The sequence below is a fragment of the Lutra lutra genome, chromosome 14, assembly GCF_902655055.1.
Source record: "Lutra lutra chromosome 14, mLutLut1.2, whole genome shotgun sequence".
NCBI lineage: Eukaryota > Metazoa > Chordata > Mammalia > Carnivora > Mustelidae > Lutra > Lutra lutra.
The window spans coordinates 56,242,412-56,258,021 of record NC_062291.1 but is presented as its reverse complement, the minus strand read 5'-3'; the positions used below and the strand labels follow the sequence as shown (position 1 = coordinate 56,258,021).

Genomic DNA, 15,610 nt, shown 5'->3' with positions numbered 1-15,610 from the left:
TGGAGAGAGGCAGGCAAACTGCCTAACCCACCTCGTCTCCCTTCCAGAGAGTGATTCTCGAACTCAAGCGGTCATCACAATGTCCCGGGGGCTTGTTAAAATACAGAGTGCTGGGCTGCATCCACAGATGTTCTAATTGTGGGGTGGGGCCCAAGGATGGCCTTTCTAACCAGTTCCCAGGTGACGTTGATGATGCCTGTTTAGAGACCCCACTTTGAGAATCACTGCCCCAGCCGTTGACTGACAGGCGTGGGAGAACAGAGACCAACAAGTCCCAGGTGCACAGGGCTGTGGAGATGTACTCCATCCCCACTGAGGAGAATGTGGGTGACTGCTAGCTCTGGGCGAGGCCCCATATGGAAATGGAAACAGGACCCAGACTGTGCCCTTGGGCAGCTGGGAGTCTAGTGGGGGGGGGAACCAACATGACTGTCGTCTCTGCTAGGACAGGTGACACAGTCCTGTGGGAGCTGGGGGAGGGGTAGATGGATGGGGCCTCAGGGAGGCAGAGGCAGGTGAGGAGGGAGATGCTGCTTTGCATAGGCAATGAAGACTCCTAATATGTCTTAACAGCCCCATGGAATCAGTGTTTTTCTGAACTTTGAGTAACGTATGGCTTCTGTTTAGTGGAAATAAATTGTTTTCACCAATCCCTGGTATTGGCCTAAGCCAATTTACAGATTAAGTAGCTAATTACACACTTGTAAAACTTAATTAATGATATCCCTCTGCCTAAACTCAGTTACCACTCAAAGTGTGAATCTGGTGCTGTTTGGTATACGTTTGTTAAAGTTCCCATAGCTCTACAGCTGGCTATCCTTGGGTAATGACCATCTTTTTTTTTTTTTTCCTTTTTTAATTGGAATCACTGTGAAATTTTCATCTTACAATGTTGGTTTTCTGGCCTTCTCTTGTGAACTTGTCATTTATCGTTAAGTCCACAGCCGTTCTTTTCTTATTCCCTTACAACTACTAAACTGTGCTCTTTGGTCACAGACTCAAATGCAGGCATTGAAATTGGGTGGCATTGGTAAATTGGTAATTGGTAAAGTAGACATTCAGTTGGCCTCTAATATATATGTGAACAGATAGATAGAGGCAAAACATCAACGTGAAAATGCAAAAAGAAATTCCTGTGGGAAATTCACCATCCTTAAGAAAATCCCTACAAGATCCCAGCTTGAGGAGCCTGCAAATAGGAGACATATCACTGATGGGTTTAGGACCTAAAACTAAGCTTGAGAGAGCATTTAAATACCAGTTTTTTTTCTCACCGAGTCTCACATTTTTCCTCTCCACTTTGTCCTCGAATGTTGAAGAGAAAGTATGTGAAACTGGGGAGAAATTACCCAAAACCCTTAACCCTTATCAGGAATTCAGATTTGATCCGAGGGATACTTGAGCGCTTCAGCCGACTTCAAAGCAAGGAAATGATGGACGGAAGTATTTGAGGAATGTTATTTGTGCTCCTGAGTGACAGTAGATGAAAGTAAAGAGAACACATAGTCAAAGGAAGCTTTGTGAGTGTAGGAGCTAGAGGTCAGACCTGAGTGTGTTTGTAGAAGGTTCTGGAGGGAGGGTTGGTGTGACTGAGTGACAGACCTGAGGAACTGGAGTGTGCAGAGGACTTCTAGGCCTGGGGTCCGGAAGGAGAGGGCTACCCAAAAGGAAGGGAAGCTTTGGAGAAAGAGCATGAACTCAGGGCTCGCTTTGTCTGTTTTTTGGGATGATCTCATAGGCCGTGAGAAATCTGTGGAGTCAAAGATGACGTCATGTGAGAGGTGAACGAGGGTTTCATCCACTTGCCAATCATAATTTAAGTCAGGCGAATAGAAGATGTCCCCCAAAGAGTAGGAATGTCTGGGACTTCTGGCCGACTGGTGTGTGTGTGTGTGTTGTTTTTAATAGCCATGGTCAGCTTTGGGGAAATAGCACTGCAGCTTTGGGACTTTTCAAAGCATCTCTTCCCCAAATCTGGCTTCCTTAGGGAGATTCTCATGCATGACATAGTTGATCAAACATTCATCTAGTGTTCTGCTGAGGTCAGATAAGTGGAATTTTGCCCAGATTTCTACACCAGAATGAACTAGTTAGAGTGACTTTTTCTGCTTTGCTTTCTGGAAACTTTTGAAAATGTGTCCTTTTCATTGTACATAAATTGTGATTTTAAATTGTCACTGTTTCTTGTGTTTAGATGAGACCTGCCAGAGCCAAATTTGACTTTAAAGCTCAGACCCTCAAGTAAGTACCACCAATTTGTTTTTATGACTGTCTCTGTTGAAACACAGCTCACTTGTAAAGAGATGGAGGAAAACAACGATGATTAAAAACAGTAATTTATAGAGTTTCCTACGTGCCAAGCGCATTCACGTTTCTTACATATGGTAACTGATTCAGTGGTTACCAGAACCCTCTGGGGCTGGCGCCGTTGTTATCCCCATTACACTGATGGAGAGACAGAGAGGCTATGAGGTTAAGGAGCTTCCTGAAGCTGGTCAGTGACAGAGGCAGGGGATTCAAACCTGGGCAGCCTGGTGCCAGAGCCTGAGCTTCTACCACTGGGGCACCTGCCACCTCTTATCCAGGGACACCGTTTGCTTGATGAAGTGGTGGCTCGATCTGACCCACTCTTTCTATGGGAGGAACCAGAACCAGTGTCTAGGATGATAACTTTATTAGTTTCGCTATGACGTCTGATGACATTCAAAGATAATGGGAACACACAGGAGAGCAGTATGTTCCCCAAAGGGCTAGCTCTATAAAATATTTCTTAAAAATTGTCTTCTATCCTAGAAATGAGTCTAGGAACCACTGCACACTATGTCTATACCTCCCATGCCTCCTTCTTCCCAGAGAGACTTTGCTATTGGCATAGTAATGGCTCTAGAAGGCTTTCAGTGAAGAAACCTGATTAGCTTATTTTACCCAGTGTTACCTAAATTTGGATGACCAGGAAGCCTTTCTATTCCATGAAATGGAATTTGGAAAATGCTACCAAAGACTGGGTTCTACAAGGAACCTACTCATTTCCTATCTAATTATGGATTAAAATGGGCCATGAGTTTCCATTGGCAGCAATAACCAGCATGTCATCCCATTGTCTTGCTGATGGGAGGCCCCCCCACATCTCCATTCTTGGTGATGAGAGGGAAAGCTCTTCATCACTGGACGCTGAGTAACGCCATGGAGAAGACGACTCAGCCAGGATTTTGATCTCCTCCAATACAAAATGAGTGACCAGGCCACAGTCTCTAGACCTAGGCACAAATCTGGCGTGTTGGGTTTGTTTATAATTACTCCAGTCCTTTAGCTCATTAGCTAACTAGAAGTGGCAGTCTAGTGTGCTGGAGAGATGGGCTCTAGAGTCAGGAAGCCCTGTGTTTGCATCATGACTGTGCCCCTTGCTGTTATCTGTGACTCTGAGCAAGTCACCAACCTCCACCTCAAATTTCCTCATTTATAAAATGGACATAGTGGGGCCTGGGTGGCTCAGTCATTAAGCGTCTGCCTTCAGCTCAGGTCATGATCCGAGGGTCCTGGGATCAAGCCCCACATCAGGCTCCCTGCTCAGCAGGAAGCCTGCTTCTCCTTCTACCACGCTCCCTGTTTGTGTTACCTCTCTCCCTGTGTGTCTCTCTCTCTCTCTCCCAAATAAGTAAATAAAGTATTTTAAAAAAATAAAATGGAAAAAAAAATGCCACTCTTGCAGGGCAGTTGAGGTAATACTTATAAAACATTTCGCATCACGTAACAAAAGTCAGCATCTCCCCCGTCCCTTTTTTTTTTTCAAGTATTTTATTTATTTATTTGACAGAGAGAGATCACAAGCAGGCAGAGAGAGAGGAGGAAGCAGGCTCCCTGCTGAGCAGAGAGCCCGATGCGGGACTCGATCCCAGGACCCTGAGATCATGACCTGAGCCGAAGGCAGCGGCTTAACCCACTGAGCCACCCAGGCACCCCCCGTCCCTTCTTTTTAACCAAAGAGAAGATAACAGAGTTATACAAATTAATATTACCTTTTCCCCTTTTTCCTTTGGAATGAGAGAGGTACATGTAGTCATTGAATGGTATTGTGATGATAATCATATTTACATAGGTTTCATTAAAAAGTCTGAACAATTTTTTTCTTAGAGCATCTTTGTCCAATAGAAGAGGGAAGGCTGACTGAGATGGAATTGTCACCATTTATCAATAATGCTAATGCTGGGGGCATCTGGTTGGCTCAGTCAGTTAAGCATCTGACTCTTGATTTCAGTTCTGGTCATGATCTCAGGGTTGTGGGATCGAGCCCCATGTTGGGCTCTGCACTGGGCGTGGAGTCTGCTTAAGATTCTCTGTCCCTCTCCCACTGCCCCTCCCCACCCTGCACACACACACACACACACACACACACACACACTCTCTCTCTCTCTCTAAAAAAAGAATTAAAATGGTGCTAATATTGGAGAGAGGAGTCCTTCCTCCTGGCTCGGTGCTGTTATTGCTCCGTCCCAGAAAAGTTAATAAACCTTTTTTTTTTTTTTTTTTAAGAGTAAATGATAGATCCATTGACTTGGGTCTTCTAAATGTCTTTAATCACCAGGTTCTACTTTTCTCCATAGTAGGTTACTCAAAAAAGTGTTCTGTAGGAGCACTCGAGTTAACAAAGTTAAATAGGGTTCTTATCCACAGGACTTATCCGAGCCTCTACTGTGCTGAGAATATTCATGGGGACACTCCAGAAAAGATCTGAATGAAGTATATTGTATTATTGTTTCTCAAACCTCGTTATCACCAGACCTTGCGGTGTGGTTCTTCGGGAGATGGGCATGAGGTCCACAGTGCAGGAAGGCTAACTGCAGACCTCTCAGCCCCCCATGAGCTGTCCTCCTCCTTGCTTAATTCGGGGCCATGACACTCCCACCTGTCTCCACAGCTGCGAGTCACTGAGGGCGGGAGACCGGGGAGCGTCTCCAGCAGGAGTGGATATGCTGAGGGTCCAGCACAGCCATGTGTCCATGGTTGGGGGGTAAAGGGAGGAGGGAATTCAAACACGCCCAAGGACAGCTACAGCAAAAAACTGGCCCCAAATATTCTCTCTTACAGAGACAAATGTCCCAGATCCCCTTCACGGGCCTCCTCAGGGTTAGAATCTGGTCTACCAGTGCAAGATCCACAAAGGCTGCCTTGTTCTTGCACTCAGCACAGTGCTGACTTTGTGTAAAGTCTTCCAGATGTGCCCCCATTGTTTAGCCAGCATCCCTCACAGAATCGTGGGACTTCCTGGCACACAGCAGAGGACACAGGCCTGCCCCCTCCAAATTGCAGTCAGAGCTTTTCTTTCCATTGCTGTTGGTTTGATGCAAATGGAAAAGATCTAGGTCATTTTTTTTTTACTCAAAAAACTTTTCAAGCTATAATTGTTACAATTGTTTATCCTCATCTTGGGTTTTTATTTTACTTATAATTTATCTTTTTCATTTTTTTTTTTTAAGAAGGAACCCTGATTAGAGGTTAACAGCATCATTATTAAGGCCAGCAAAGGGATGGATGGAGATAGAAAAGTTGCACAAATACATGAAGAACATTTTAAGGAAAATCCATCCACTTTTCTTTCCAAGGTTCTTTCCCATGTCGAAAAGGAAGAAGCGACTTCCCATTTCCCCGAGCTAGCTCTGTAACAGGCACTGTGCTGGGCCTCTTACTTTGAGTTTGTTGCTACGTTTTTCCAATAACTCTGACTTAGCTCCTATTTTCAGATAAAGTATCTCTGAGAGATTCCGTATCTTGCCCCAGGTCTCCGAGCTAGTAAATGGTGTAACTGGATTTTAAACCCGGATCTGGCTAATTTCAGAGCCTTTCTACTGCATGATGATAGACGGATGTGGGGAGGGTGATGTGGCTGGCTGGCTGGGCTGGCTGGCTGGAACGACCTGAGGATGTCAGTCTCTCACAAGTAACTTGATGGTCATTTCCAGCAATGAAAGCATGCCTTGCTTGGGCATGGAAGGATAGTAAAGACAATGAAAGCATCTACAGGGAGACTTTTGTCATTTACTGGACATCAGTTGAGACTGCTGGGTACATTGTTCCGTGTTGCGTAAACATTCTGAACGTAAGACCAGCATTCACAAAAAATACATTGAGAAAACCCACAACCATAAGCCCTGTGAGCACTTTGGAGTGGGGAGCCGGTTTGAAAGTCAACATCCATCCCACAGAAGACTGAAAAGTGGCCCAAAGAGATATAACCTCCTAAAGAGCAGGGTTCTCCCTCCCGAATATGGAGCCCCCTCTTCTGTAATTTGTCCCCTTTGACCTCAGTCAGAGTTTCCTTTTGCTAAAATATGGAGTGTCCTCATCTCATGCATTTGGAACCATCTGCTGACATGCTCTGACCTCTGCTGACAGGGAGCTTCCTCTGCAGAAGGGGGACATCGTGTACATCTACAAGCAGATCGACCAGAACTGGTATGAAGGAGAGCACCACGGCCGGGTGGGCATCTTCCCGCGCTCCTACATCGAGGTACGGTCACCCTTTCTCTTTCCCCAGGACAGCCCGGTCCTGCCCCCAGCACCATGCACTTACCAAGAACTTGTATTTTTTTGTTTCCTCCCTCCCTCTCGCTCCCCTCACTTTCTACTCTTTTCCTTCTCCTCTGTCTCTTTTCCCTTCTCAGCTTCTTCCTCCTGCTGAGAAGGCTCAGCCCAAGAAGTTGGCACCGGTGCAGGTTTTGGAATACGGAGAAGCTGTTGCCAAGTTCAACTTCAATGGTGATACGCAAGTAGAAATGTCCTTCAGGAAGGTAAGTACCCTCTCTTCTCGGACCTGGGGCTCTGTTTGGATGGCCCTGTTCTCGTGGGGGAAGGGGCGCGACGGCAATCTACTTGTCTCATGGTACCGTCCCTGTGCCCGAGAGCTGTGCCCCACGTAGGACTGCTTGAAGGGCAGGTGGAGAATTTTCTGAGGTGAGGGATTTAAAAAATAAACCCTAGGCTTTCTCAGAGCTTAGTCACATGAGATCACTGATTAAAGGCGGTGTTTCTGGAGTCTTAGACCTCTTCAGCCAGCATTTATTGAGCACTCCATGATGTGGAAAGTCGTCGTGACTAGATTTACGACATATTCCTATGGCCCAGTGGAGAGGAACAAGTCCTCTGAAGCCAAAAGTCAGCCTCGCCTCTGGGAAGTTAAAGACTTTTTCCAAGCTGCTCTTTGCTCACAGGTGAAATGAAGACAAATGACCCTATCCTAGAGCTGTTTTAAGAGGATTCAAGGAAACCACCTCTGTGAGGCCCTCAGCATAAAGCATGGCATCTGGTTGGTGCCCTCAAGGACTGGGCGTGCTCGCCTGGCACACGAGTGAGCTGCACAGTGATGCCTTTCTTCCCAGCGAGCAGACACTGTCTTCCCATGTCAAAACTCTCTGGCTTGCTGAAGTTATTAGTCACTAATTTTAGTGAGGATTTAGGGAAGTGAACATGTGCCTTAGAAAAAGATGAACCACCTTATGGGAAAGATAAGCCCCTCCATGCCCAATATTTGGGAGACCAGTAATTAAGTCATTACATGTGTGTGTCACAGAACAGCCTGCGGTGGGCTCTTCCGCTATTGCTACCATAGCATTAAAACCATAGAATTCTATTTCTTGATAAAGAAGGAGGTTCAACTCTGTGTCGTAAAGGATGAAAAAGAAGGCTGGAAAGTGAAATATAGTGCTTGCTCAATTTTCATAAGAAAAATATGTTGCAAGTCTAATTCACATGCACAGAATTAAATCTGGGAAATACATGTATCAAAATATTAACTGTGGTTACCCAAGTGATAATCTTCTGAGTAATACTTATTTTCTGCTTAATGTATGTTTTTGGTTGTTTTTTTTTTTACTTTTCTATAATGGTACAGGGAAAAACAAAGTTCTAAAAGGGAAGGAAAAAAGATAACCCTCCCAAACCTTTGCTTTTGGAGACAACTGGATATCGATTTTGTGATAAATGAGGCAAAACCCCTCCATCTGGCTGTTAGCTGGGGGGATGACTCTGACCTTCTCCTTTGCTGCAGTATTTGAAAACTAAGCTTGACTTCCCAGCCTCCAGGTAGCTCTCCTGCTGTCAGCAACTCATCTCTGCGATACTGATTTTATCCGAGTCTAGCCAGGAAGGCTTTTCTGAACAAGGGATGTGATGAACAGTGAGGGATGGCGCAGGGTGCAGGCAGGGGCCTCAGACCTGCCAAGGCGTGGTGGCCCAAGGTCCTTGCCATGTCTTGCAGGGTGAGAGGATCACGCTGCTCCGACAGGTGGACGAGAACTGGTACGAAGGGAGGATCCCAGGAACGTCCCGGCAGGGCATCTTCCCCATCACCTACGTGGACGTGATCAAGCGGCCCCTGGTCAAAAATCCCGTGGATTACATTGACCTGCCTTTCTCCTCCTCCCCAAGTCGCAGTGGCACCGCGAGCCCACAGGTACCTAGACTTCTCGTCCTTGGTCTTCACGCTCCTCACCGACCCGTCCACGGTGCTGAGGGCACGCAGGCCCTCTGGGGTGGCTCTGCAGCACTGTGGTTAGGAACTCCCTGCAGTCATGCAGAGAGTACACACAAGGGTTTGTTTTCATGGGTACAAATGACATGTTTCGAGAACTTGGAGGGACAACTATTATGTTGGGGAAAAGAAGAGCTTAAGGTTGCGGCTCTGGGGATAACATGGTTAGGGCCAGAGAAATGAGAGACTTTAGCAGTTGGTCCGGAACTAGGAGCATCCTACCCTGCGTGAAGCTGGTTGTCTGGGGACCGCTGCTGTCCAATACATACTGTGACCCAGGCGGGTTCTCTTCAGCATCTTACTGGTCAAGGCCCGCCTGCAGAAGGCAAAGATTGAAAGAGAGAATCTTGCACTCTCATCCTCAGACAGATAGACCAGATCCGGAGTATTGTTTGCAAGCAGGAACTAGGCTGGGAAAGGAACAGACAGCGTCCCTGTTTACGCTGGGCCAAAAGGAAGTAGTTTTACAGGCATAGTAAGATGTTTGCATTCCTAAACGTTTATTATAAATGGACTTGTTTTATAAAATATATAAATTATTCCCAACCCATCCCCACTTCCCCAAAGCCAAGAAAGAATTAGGACCTTGGGTTCAGAAGAGGCATGGTGGGGTGACTTCCTGTGAAGGCCACTGACCGTACCCCCGTGGTAAGGTGTAGGGAGAATGGCCAGCAGTGTGAGAGCGGGACCCGGACCTGGACCTAGGATGACACTTGGATGGTGCCTCTTTTCCATCATCCTCTCCTTACTTCCTTCCACCTGCCCACCCCTGACCCCAGGGATGGTACTTGGCAGAAGGCATTAGACAGGCTGACCCAGGGCTTCCTGCACAGCGAGCTCCATCTCCTGTGATCTCATGGGGAGGGGGCATGGAGTCAGTGCAGGCCATTCTGCTTCGTATTAATTAGAGGAACTCAGTGAGATTTTTCACTTCACTGTAGCCAAGCACAGCTATAAAACAAAATGTCTCCACTGCTCATATCCATCTCTGGAAGGCTCTTTGCTGGGAACTCTAGAGAGAATAAAAGCCCAAAGAAGGGGCAGGACTGTGGCAGGGCACCTTTTTCCCTTCGTGATGTGGGTCAAGGCTCTTCAGTGGCAGCCTGGGGTGGGGTGGGGTGTGGTGGGGTGAGCAGCTTCCAGTGTGTCCCTCTGAAAGTCCGATTCCACAGACCGCACCAGGGCCGTCTGTAACCACCCCGATGGACCCCTTTCTCCCGTCTCCATACCCCTCGCTTTCCCCCCTTCCTGTACCTGCACACACTGTGCACACACATGCACACAGCCACATCCCACTTTCTCTCCAACCTAACTGAACGATTTCATTGTTTGGACACCAGAGTGTCCTCGTCCTCTGCATTTCATTCCTCTTTGTATATCCCTTGTGATTATTTTCCTCCTCTCTTCTTTATGCTGACTTTTGTACCTTTTTGCTTCTTTCCTTTGTTTTCCTCTCTCTCCTTTTCTTTTTAAGTTTGCCAGTCACAGCAAGCTCATCGTGCCGGCCCCCTCATCCCTGCCCCACCCCCACCGAGCCCTGTCCCCTGAGATGCACGCTGTCACCTCTGAGTGGATCTCCCTGACTGTTGGGGTCCCAGGCAGGCGGCCTCTGGCCCTGACCCCACCCCTGCCTCCTCTTCCAGAAACTTCTGTCTATAACACGGACCCCCTCTCCTCGTGGGCGAGACCGGGTTCCTCTCTCTCTCTCAGCCTTCCTCATTCGAGCTGGTCCGATCGATCCACCCCACGCTCGCTGGCTTCCCCGCTGGCCTTTCCTCCCTCCCACAAAGCTGCCTCCTTGGCACCCGGAGCCCCCACCTTCCTTCACGTCAATGGGGACAGTGGTATCCACGTGCCACCCCCAGGTGTCCACCAGGATAGCTTCCCGCAGCTGCTGCCAGGGAGCTCTGATAGGGTCATCTCGGAGCTCAGCAACGCCTTTAGCAGCCAGGGTAAGCGGCAGCCGAGGCGAGAAGAGCGCGGACAGTGTGAGAGGAGAGCAGAGCGGGAGGCAGGTGAGAGATACCCCGGAGCACCCAGGATCTCTAAGAAGAGCTGCTTGAGACCTTCAGACGTGGTCAGGTGCCTGAGCGCGGACCAGAGACTCTCGGACCTCCGTGCGCCCGAGGAGAGCCAGCCCGGCAAGCCCCCGGGTAGCCCTTTTCCAGGAAGGGAGGCTGAGCAGACAGAGCTGCATAGAGGTGGCGAGCAGGCCGAGAGGAGGGCCGCTCGGAGTGCGGGGAGCCAGGTAGGCCTGCAGCATGACCGCGGGTGCCTTGGCATCTCAGTTGGCAGGGTGGGCTGGACGTCTCACCCGTGGCCCGTCTTCCGTGGCCCCATGGATGCCAATGAGAGCCCTTCGCTTGCCTTGGGGGCAGAAATAGTACCCAGGAGGGAACGGAGGGGCCACTGATTAAAGTGCCAGGCTGGGGACACTTGGAGGTAAAGGACAATCCACACTGGCCTCTTGAGGGGATTCAGAAGTCACTCCCCCTTTGGCTGCCTCCTGGCCCAGTGCCAAAGCCCCGTGAGAAGGAAAGCCTTCCTCTCATCCATTCACGCCTTGGAGACTTTCCTCCATTTGTTCTAACACAGCTGAGAACACCAGGCTTCAGTTTGGCTCCGTGTGGTTTGGTTTTGTGTGAGCTGCACTTTGTCTCCGTAACCCCTGGCGCACTGCCAGCGCCCAGCTCTGTCTCTTCGTCCTGTCTCGTGTTCATGTGGGAGCACAGGGCTTTTGTTCACTGATGAACAAATGCATTTGGGTCCTGAGGAGATGTATGCAGGCCCAGCGCTGGGACCCCAGCAGGGACAGGGTCCTTGAATGGACAACCCAGGGTTTTAGGTGACTGTCCCATTTTCTCTCTGGGTCAGCTACAATGATTTCAAGGACCAAAGTGGCTTTAGGGTGTTTTGAGTGCTAAAAAGTTAGGGATGGGGATGAGGATGAACTTGGCAGTTAGATCATGATTCCAGAGCTACTTCTGGAACTGAGAACATTCTAGAATGCCTTCAGTATCAGATGGAATTCTTGAAGACGCCTCGTTTGTTGTTTACTGCGTATAATACCCCCAGTACACTATGTTTGGTCCCAGACCTGAAACTCTAAAGTTTCATTTAGTCACTCAACAATTATTTATTTGAGGCCTGTAGACACCAAGATCGCATTCCGTGGGAAAGCGGGATCTAACTGTGGGATAGTGTTGAATAATCAGGCTAGCCAGCCACAGTTTTCTACATGCAAAGTAGAAGTAAAAGTGGTCTTTTCTTCATAGGGTCTTCATAGGGCAGTTGTAAGGACTAAATGAGCTAAGCGCAGTGCTCGGCCTGTGGGAGGGCCCCCTTAAGTGGATTGTTTCTCCCACACTGAGCGAAATGAGGATCATTTCTCCCATTCCCACTCTGATCTTTTCCCTGGCCCAGGGAAAAGAGCAGAACCTGGGGCAGGCCTTGCCTGGTCCCAGAGCAGGTACTCCTGGAATATGTGTTCCAGGAGGAAGAGAAGGGTGCGTCCCACCAAGCAAAGAGCAGTTGGTTGGGGAGAGATGGAAAAGGGGCTTGCTGAGAAGAATTCAATGTCTCTGACGGGAACAGTTCTGTAAACATCCCAAGTCAGCCCACGGTGCCTAGAGACCTGGTTTACTGTTGGCTGTGAGTCAGCACAGCCCGATCCAGGAGCTGGCCTGTACAGGAAGTGTGCATAGTGCGGGAACTCTGGGCCAGTCGGGGGATATATACTTCCCACTTCCTAATGGAGGATGGGAGAGGGCAGGGGTGGGGTGGGTAGCTGGCAACATGGAAAGATGGACCTGTTGAAAATGGTTTTCCTTTCTTGGTGGGCCTCCAGAACCCAAGTGTACCACTTCCTGTCCCCGCCCTTCCTCGTCCTCTTCCAGCGCCAGCCCCTTCTCCGTGGGTGTACCTGGCCCTGACCCCAGCCTGGCTCCCTGCTGAGAGCTGGAAGATTGTGTGAGAGGGGCCCCTGCCCCCAAACCTCCCACCCGGCCCCTCTACTTTAGCCTCCTGTGACCGGGAACCACTCACAAAAAGGGGACCAGCAGAAGCTCCCTGCCCCTTGAGGCCCTCTTGGGATGATAGAGCTAAAGATGGAAAGGACTTCCGGGACAACTGTTCTTTGGTGGCCTGTCAGCTTGCTAGGGCCTCGGGCTGTGTCACTTATTTGTATAAATGCATTCCAGACCAGCATGCATGATCCGGAAAATCGCCAGTCACTGTTCTCGCTGCAGGGAGCTGAACCAAAGTTCAATTTTATGATAGTTGTTAGGAAGCTAGGTTGAACATCTGACCAGTAAGTGGAGGGAATTCAGTGGAGTACCTTAAATGAAAAGACATTCTGAAATGTTACGACCCTTTCTTCTTTCACTGCTAATATATTGAAGGCCTCATGTGATCTGACCATTTAGACAACAAGCCAGCTTTGCCTTCCACAACCTCCCTGCTGGTTTGCCTGGATAATCCCCAGCTGCCCTTCACTTCTCCACTTAGATGTTACTTCTTCCAGAAGCCTTTCCCGACAGCTTCCCCCTGCCCCTGCAAGACTGGATTAAGTGCCCCGATTTTGTGTGTCCCCAGCAAAGTTCAGCACCTGATTTGGGGTATCTCAGTTTTTTTGTCTTCATACCTTCACTGGTCTATGTCACCATTAGAGTGCGAGCGCCCTAAGGTCAGGGACCATGACACCTGATATATGGAAGGTACTCAAGAAATATAAGTACTTGTTGAGTGAAAGAGAAGATAAAGAAAAAAAGTGACGGACCCCAGTTAAAGCTATGTATGATCTCCATTGCGGGGAAGGGGAGGAGAGATCATGCTCTCAAGGGCGCCTGGGTGGCTCAGCGGGCTAAAGCCTCTGCCTTTGGCTCAGGTTGTGGTCCCAGGGTCCTGGGATCGAGCCCCGCATCGGGCTCTCTGCTCGGCAGGAAGCCTGCTTCCCCACCCTCCCACTCTCTCTCTCTCTGCCTGCCTCTCTGCCTACTTGTGATCTCTGTCTGTCAAATGAATAAATGAAATCTTAAAAAAAAATATATATATATAATGCTCATAAATCATTATAATGCAGACAGGGAAGGAGAGTCAGGTAGTTCACCCTGAATGTTCAAGATAAGGAGAAATAATAAGCAACAGGAGGGAGAAGGTGGAAGTCTGGTAGACTTTGGAAAGAAAAGTGGCATTTGACGTTGGACTTGAAGGATAGGGACGTTTATAAGCAAATACCAAGAGGGTGTCATTTAAGGCAAGCAAATAACCCAGCCAAGACAGGTGGGAACATGAAAGGGGGTGTGCGAGATTTGAGCTTTGGGTGAGGTTTAGGGTGTCCACAGGTAGATGGAAGGGGGGTGTCCAGGGAAGGGGCTGGGAGCAGAGCTGGAAAGCACGTAGACACCCACTAGCAACATCCAGTCCCCTTCCTCATGGTCACGTGCCTCCTGTGAATCCGTTGTCAGACTTCCCTGTTTGGTGCTAAGTCCCTGCATGGCTGCTTCCTTCCCACTTCGTCACCTCTCCAGTCCAGCCCCACCCCTGCCTCTCCCAGCTCTGGGGGTGGATGAACACTTGTGAAAGCTTTGGCTTTTCACGCCTTTGTAGACTCCCAAACTGAAATCACATTGGGTCAGTTGCTCACATTTTTAGGTGTGTGTCCTTTGGACAGCGGAAGCTATGAATAAAGGGCAGGGGGTGTTTCGGGGAACCACAGTGTAGTGGGAAGAGCACTGTGTCGGAAGTCGGGATCCCTGGGCTCTGGCCCAGTGCTGCCAGTGGCCTGCCATGTGTCTTTGGATGAATCACTTCCCTTCTCTGGAAGCTTCCTCATCCATAAACAAAAGATTTAGACAAGAGAACTGAAGGTCTTTTTAGCATTGTTGTTTTATGATTAGCTAAAAATCCTGTGTGACTGAAAAGGGGAGAAAAGAACAAATTCAAAATTTTAAGTAAGGAGCTTATTGTAGACCTTCACAACTGAAAAATGAAAAGTTTTCCCCTTCATTTGGGGGGTGTACTAGGACAAAAACATGCATATAGACAAAACGCCCAAGAGTTCAGAATTACCCACCAAATTCTTGGATTCTGTCGGGTGTCGTTTTGGCCAAGAAGATTTAGGATGATCAAGACCATGAAGGGGAAGATCATCTTGCAAATCTTCAGTCATTAGCATCATCAACTATTTGCTGAGCTTTCCCCAGAGAGAGGCACCGTTTGCTGACTGGCATCCAGCCTTGGTTTTTAAGAGTTCCTACAGTGAGCATGAGAGATCCTCATAGAATTTCTGAATTAAAAAGAATCATTTCAGATCCTCTACTCCAGTGACCCAGACTTTTCTGGGTCACAGAACCTTTGAGAATGTGAGGTGAGCTGTGGACTGTGGGCCAGTAGTCTGGGGACGACGAAGGGCGTGCACACACAATTCTGCATCAAGTTTCAGGAGATCCACCCCTGAGTCCATCCGAGAGTTTCCTGGGAGTCCGTGCCCCCCAAGTCAAGAGCCCCTAGTCTATTCTACTTTTATCGTGAGATGAGAAAAGTGACAAAACTTTCACAATATTCGTTTGGGTCCCAAAGGGAAGGAAGCCAGTCAATGATAGAAATCAGTATTTGGGAAAGCCGTATGTCCTCAAAGCAGCTGAGAAGCACCAGACAAACTACTTCACAGCCTCAGAGAAAGGCGAGCAGAGAATGCCGCTCAGGTGATGACAGAAACAGGCTTTGGCAGATTCAGAGGGGATGCCCCTTACTATGTGGAAGCTAGCTTTGTTCCCAGAAAGATAAAAACAGAGACATAGGCCTGCTTGAGCATGGAAATTAAGGAAATCAGAAGTGGTAAGATACCCAGCTGAAAATGGGAAGCATTCTCCTTTGCCTCACCTGGAAGGGAAATCTTTAAATGTGTTCGGACGGTGTTTAACGAAGAGCGGGATGGAGAGGGGCTCTGGCAACAGTTCCAAAAATAACCAGCAGGTGTTCTCTCAACGCCTGAAGTCGGGAACTAAGACCTAAAGTTGAAGTGTCCACCCCTCCAAAGGTGTTAGGAGCCATGGCAGGTAGCCATAGCAACAGTCATGCCTGCTA

The 15,610-nt window shown here is 48.5% G+C and overlaps 1 protein-coding gene across 50 annotated transcripts in view; it reads left to right on the top strand.

Moving 5' to 3' along the window:
- The window catches only part of SORBS1 (sorbin and SH3 domain containing 1), a 227,861-nt gene that overhangs the window by 195,789 nt on the left and 16,462 nt on the right, over positions 1-15,610 (top strand). For 34 of the 50 annotated variants that reach the window (XM_047703111.1, XM_047703064.1, XM_047703065.1 and 31 more), the window contains 5 exons: positions 2,195-2,241; positions 6,391-6,505; positions 6,660-6,785; positions 8,252-8,446; positions 9,999-10,772. In XM_047703111.1, coding sequence (XP_047559067.1) covers positions 2,195-2,241; positions 6,391-6,505; positions 6,660-6,785; positions 8,252-8,446; positions 9,999-10,772 — 1,257 coding nt within the window. The remainder of the gene's footprint in view (positions 1-2,194; positions 2,242-6,390; positions 6,506-6,659; positions 6,786-8,251; positions 8,447-9,998; positions 10,773-15,610) is intronic. The other 16 variants (XM_047703093.1, XM_047703082.1, XM_047703088.1 and 13 more) reach the window with 1 other exon arrangement.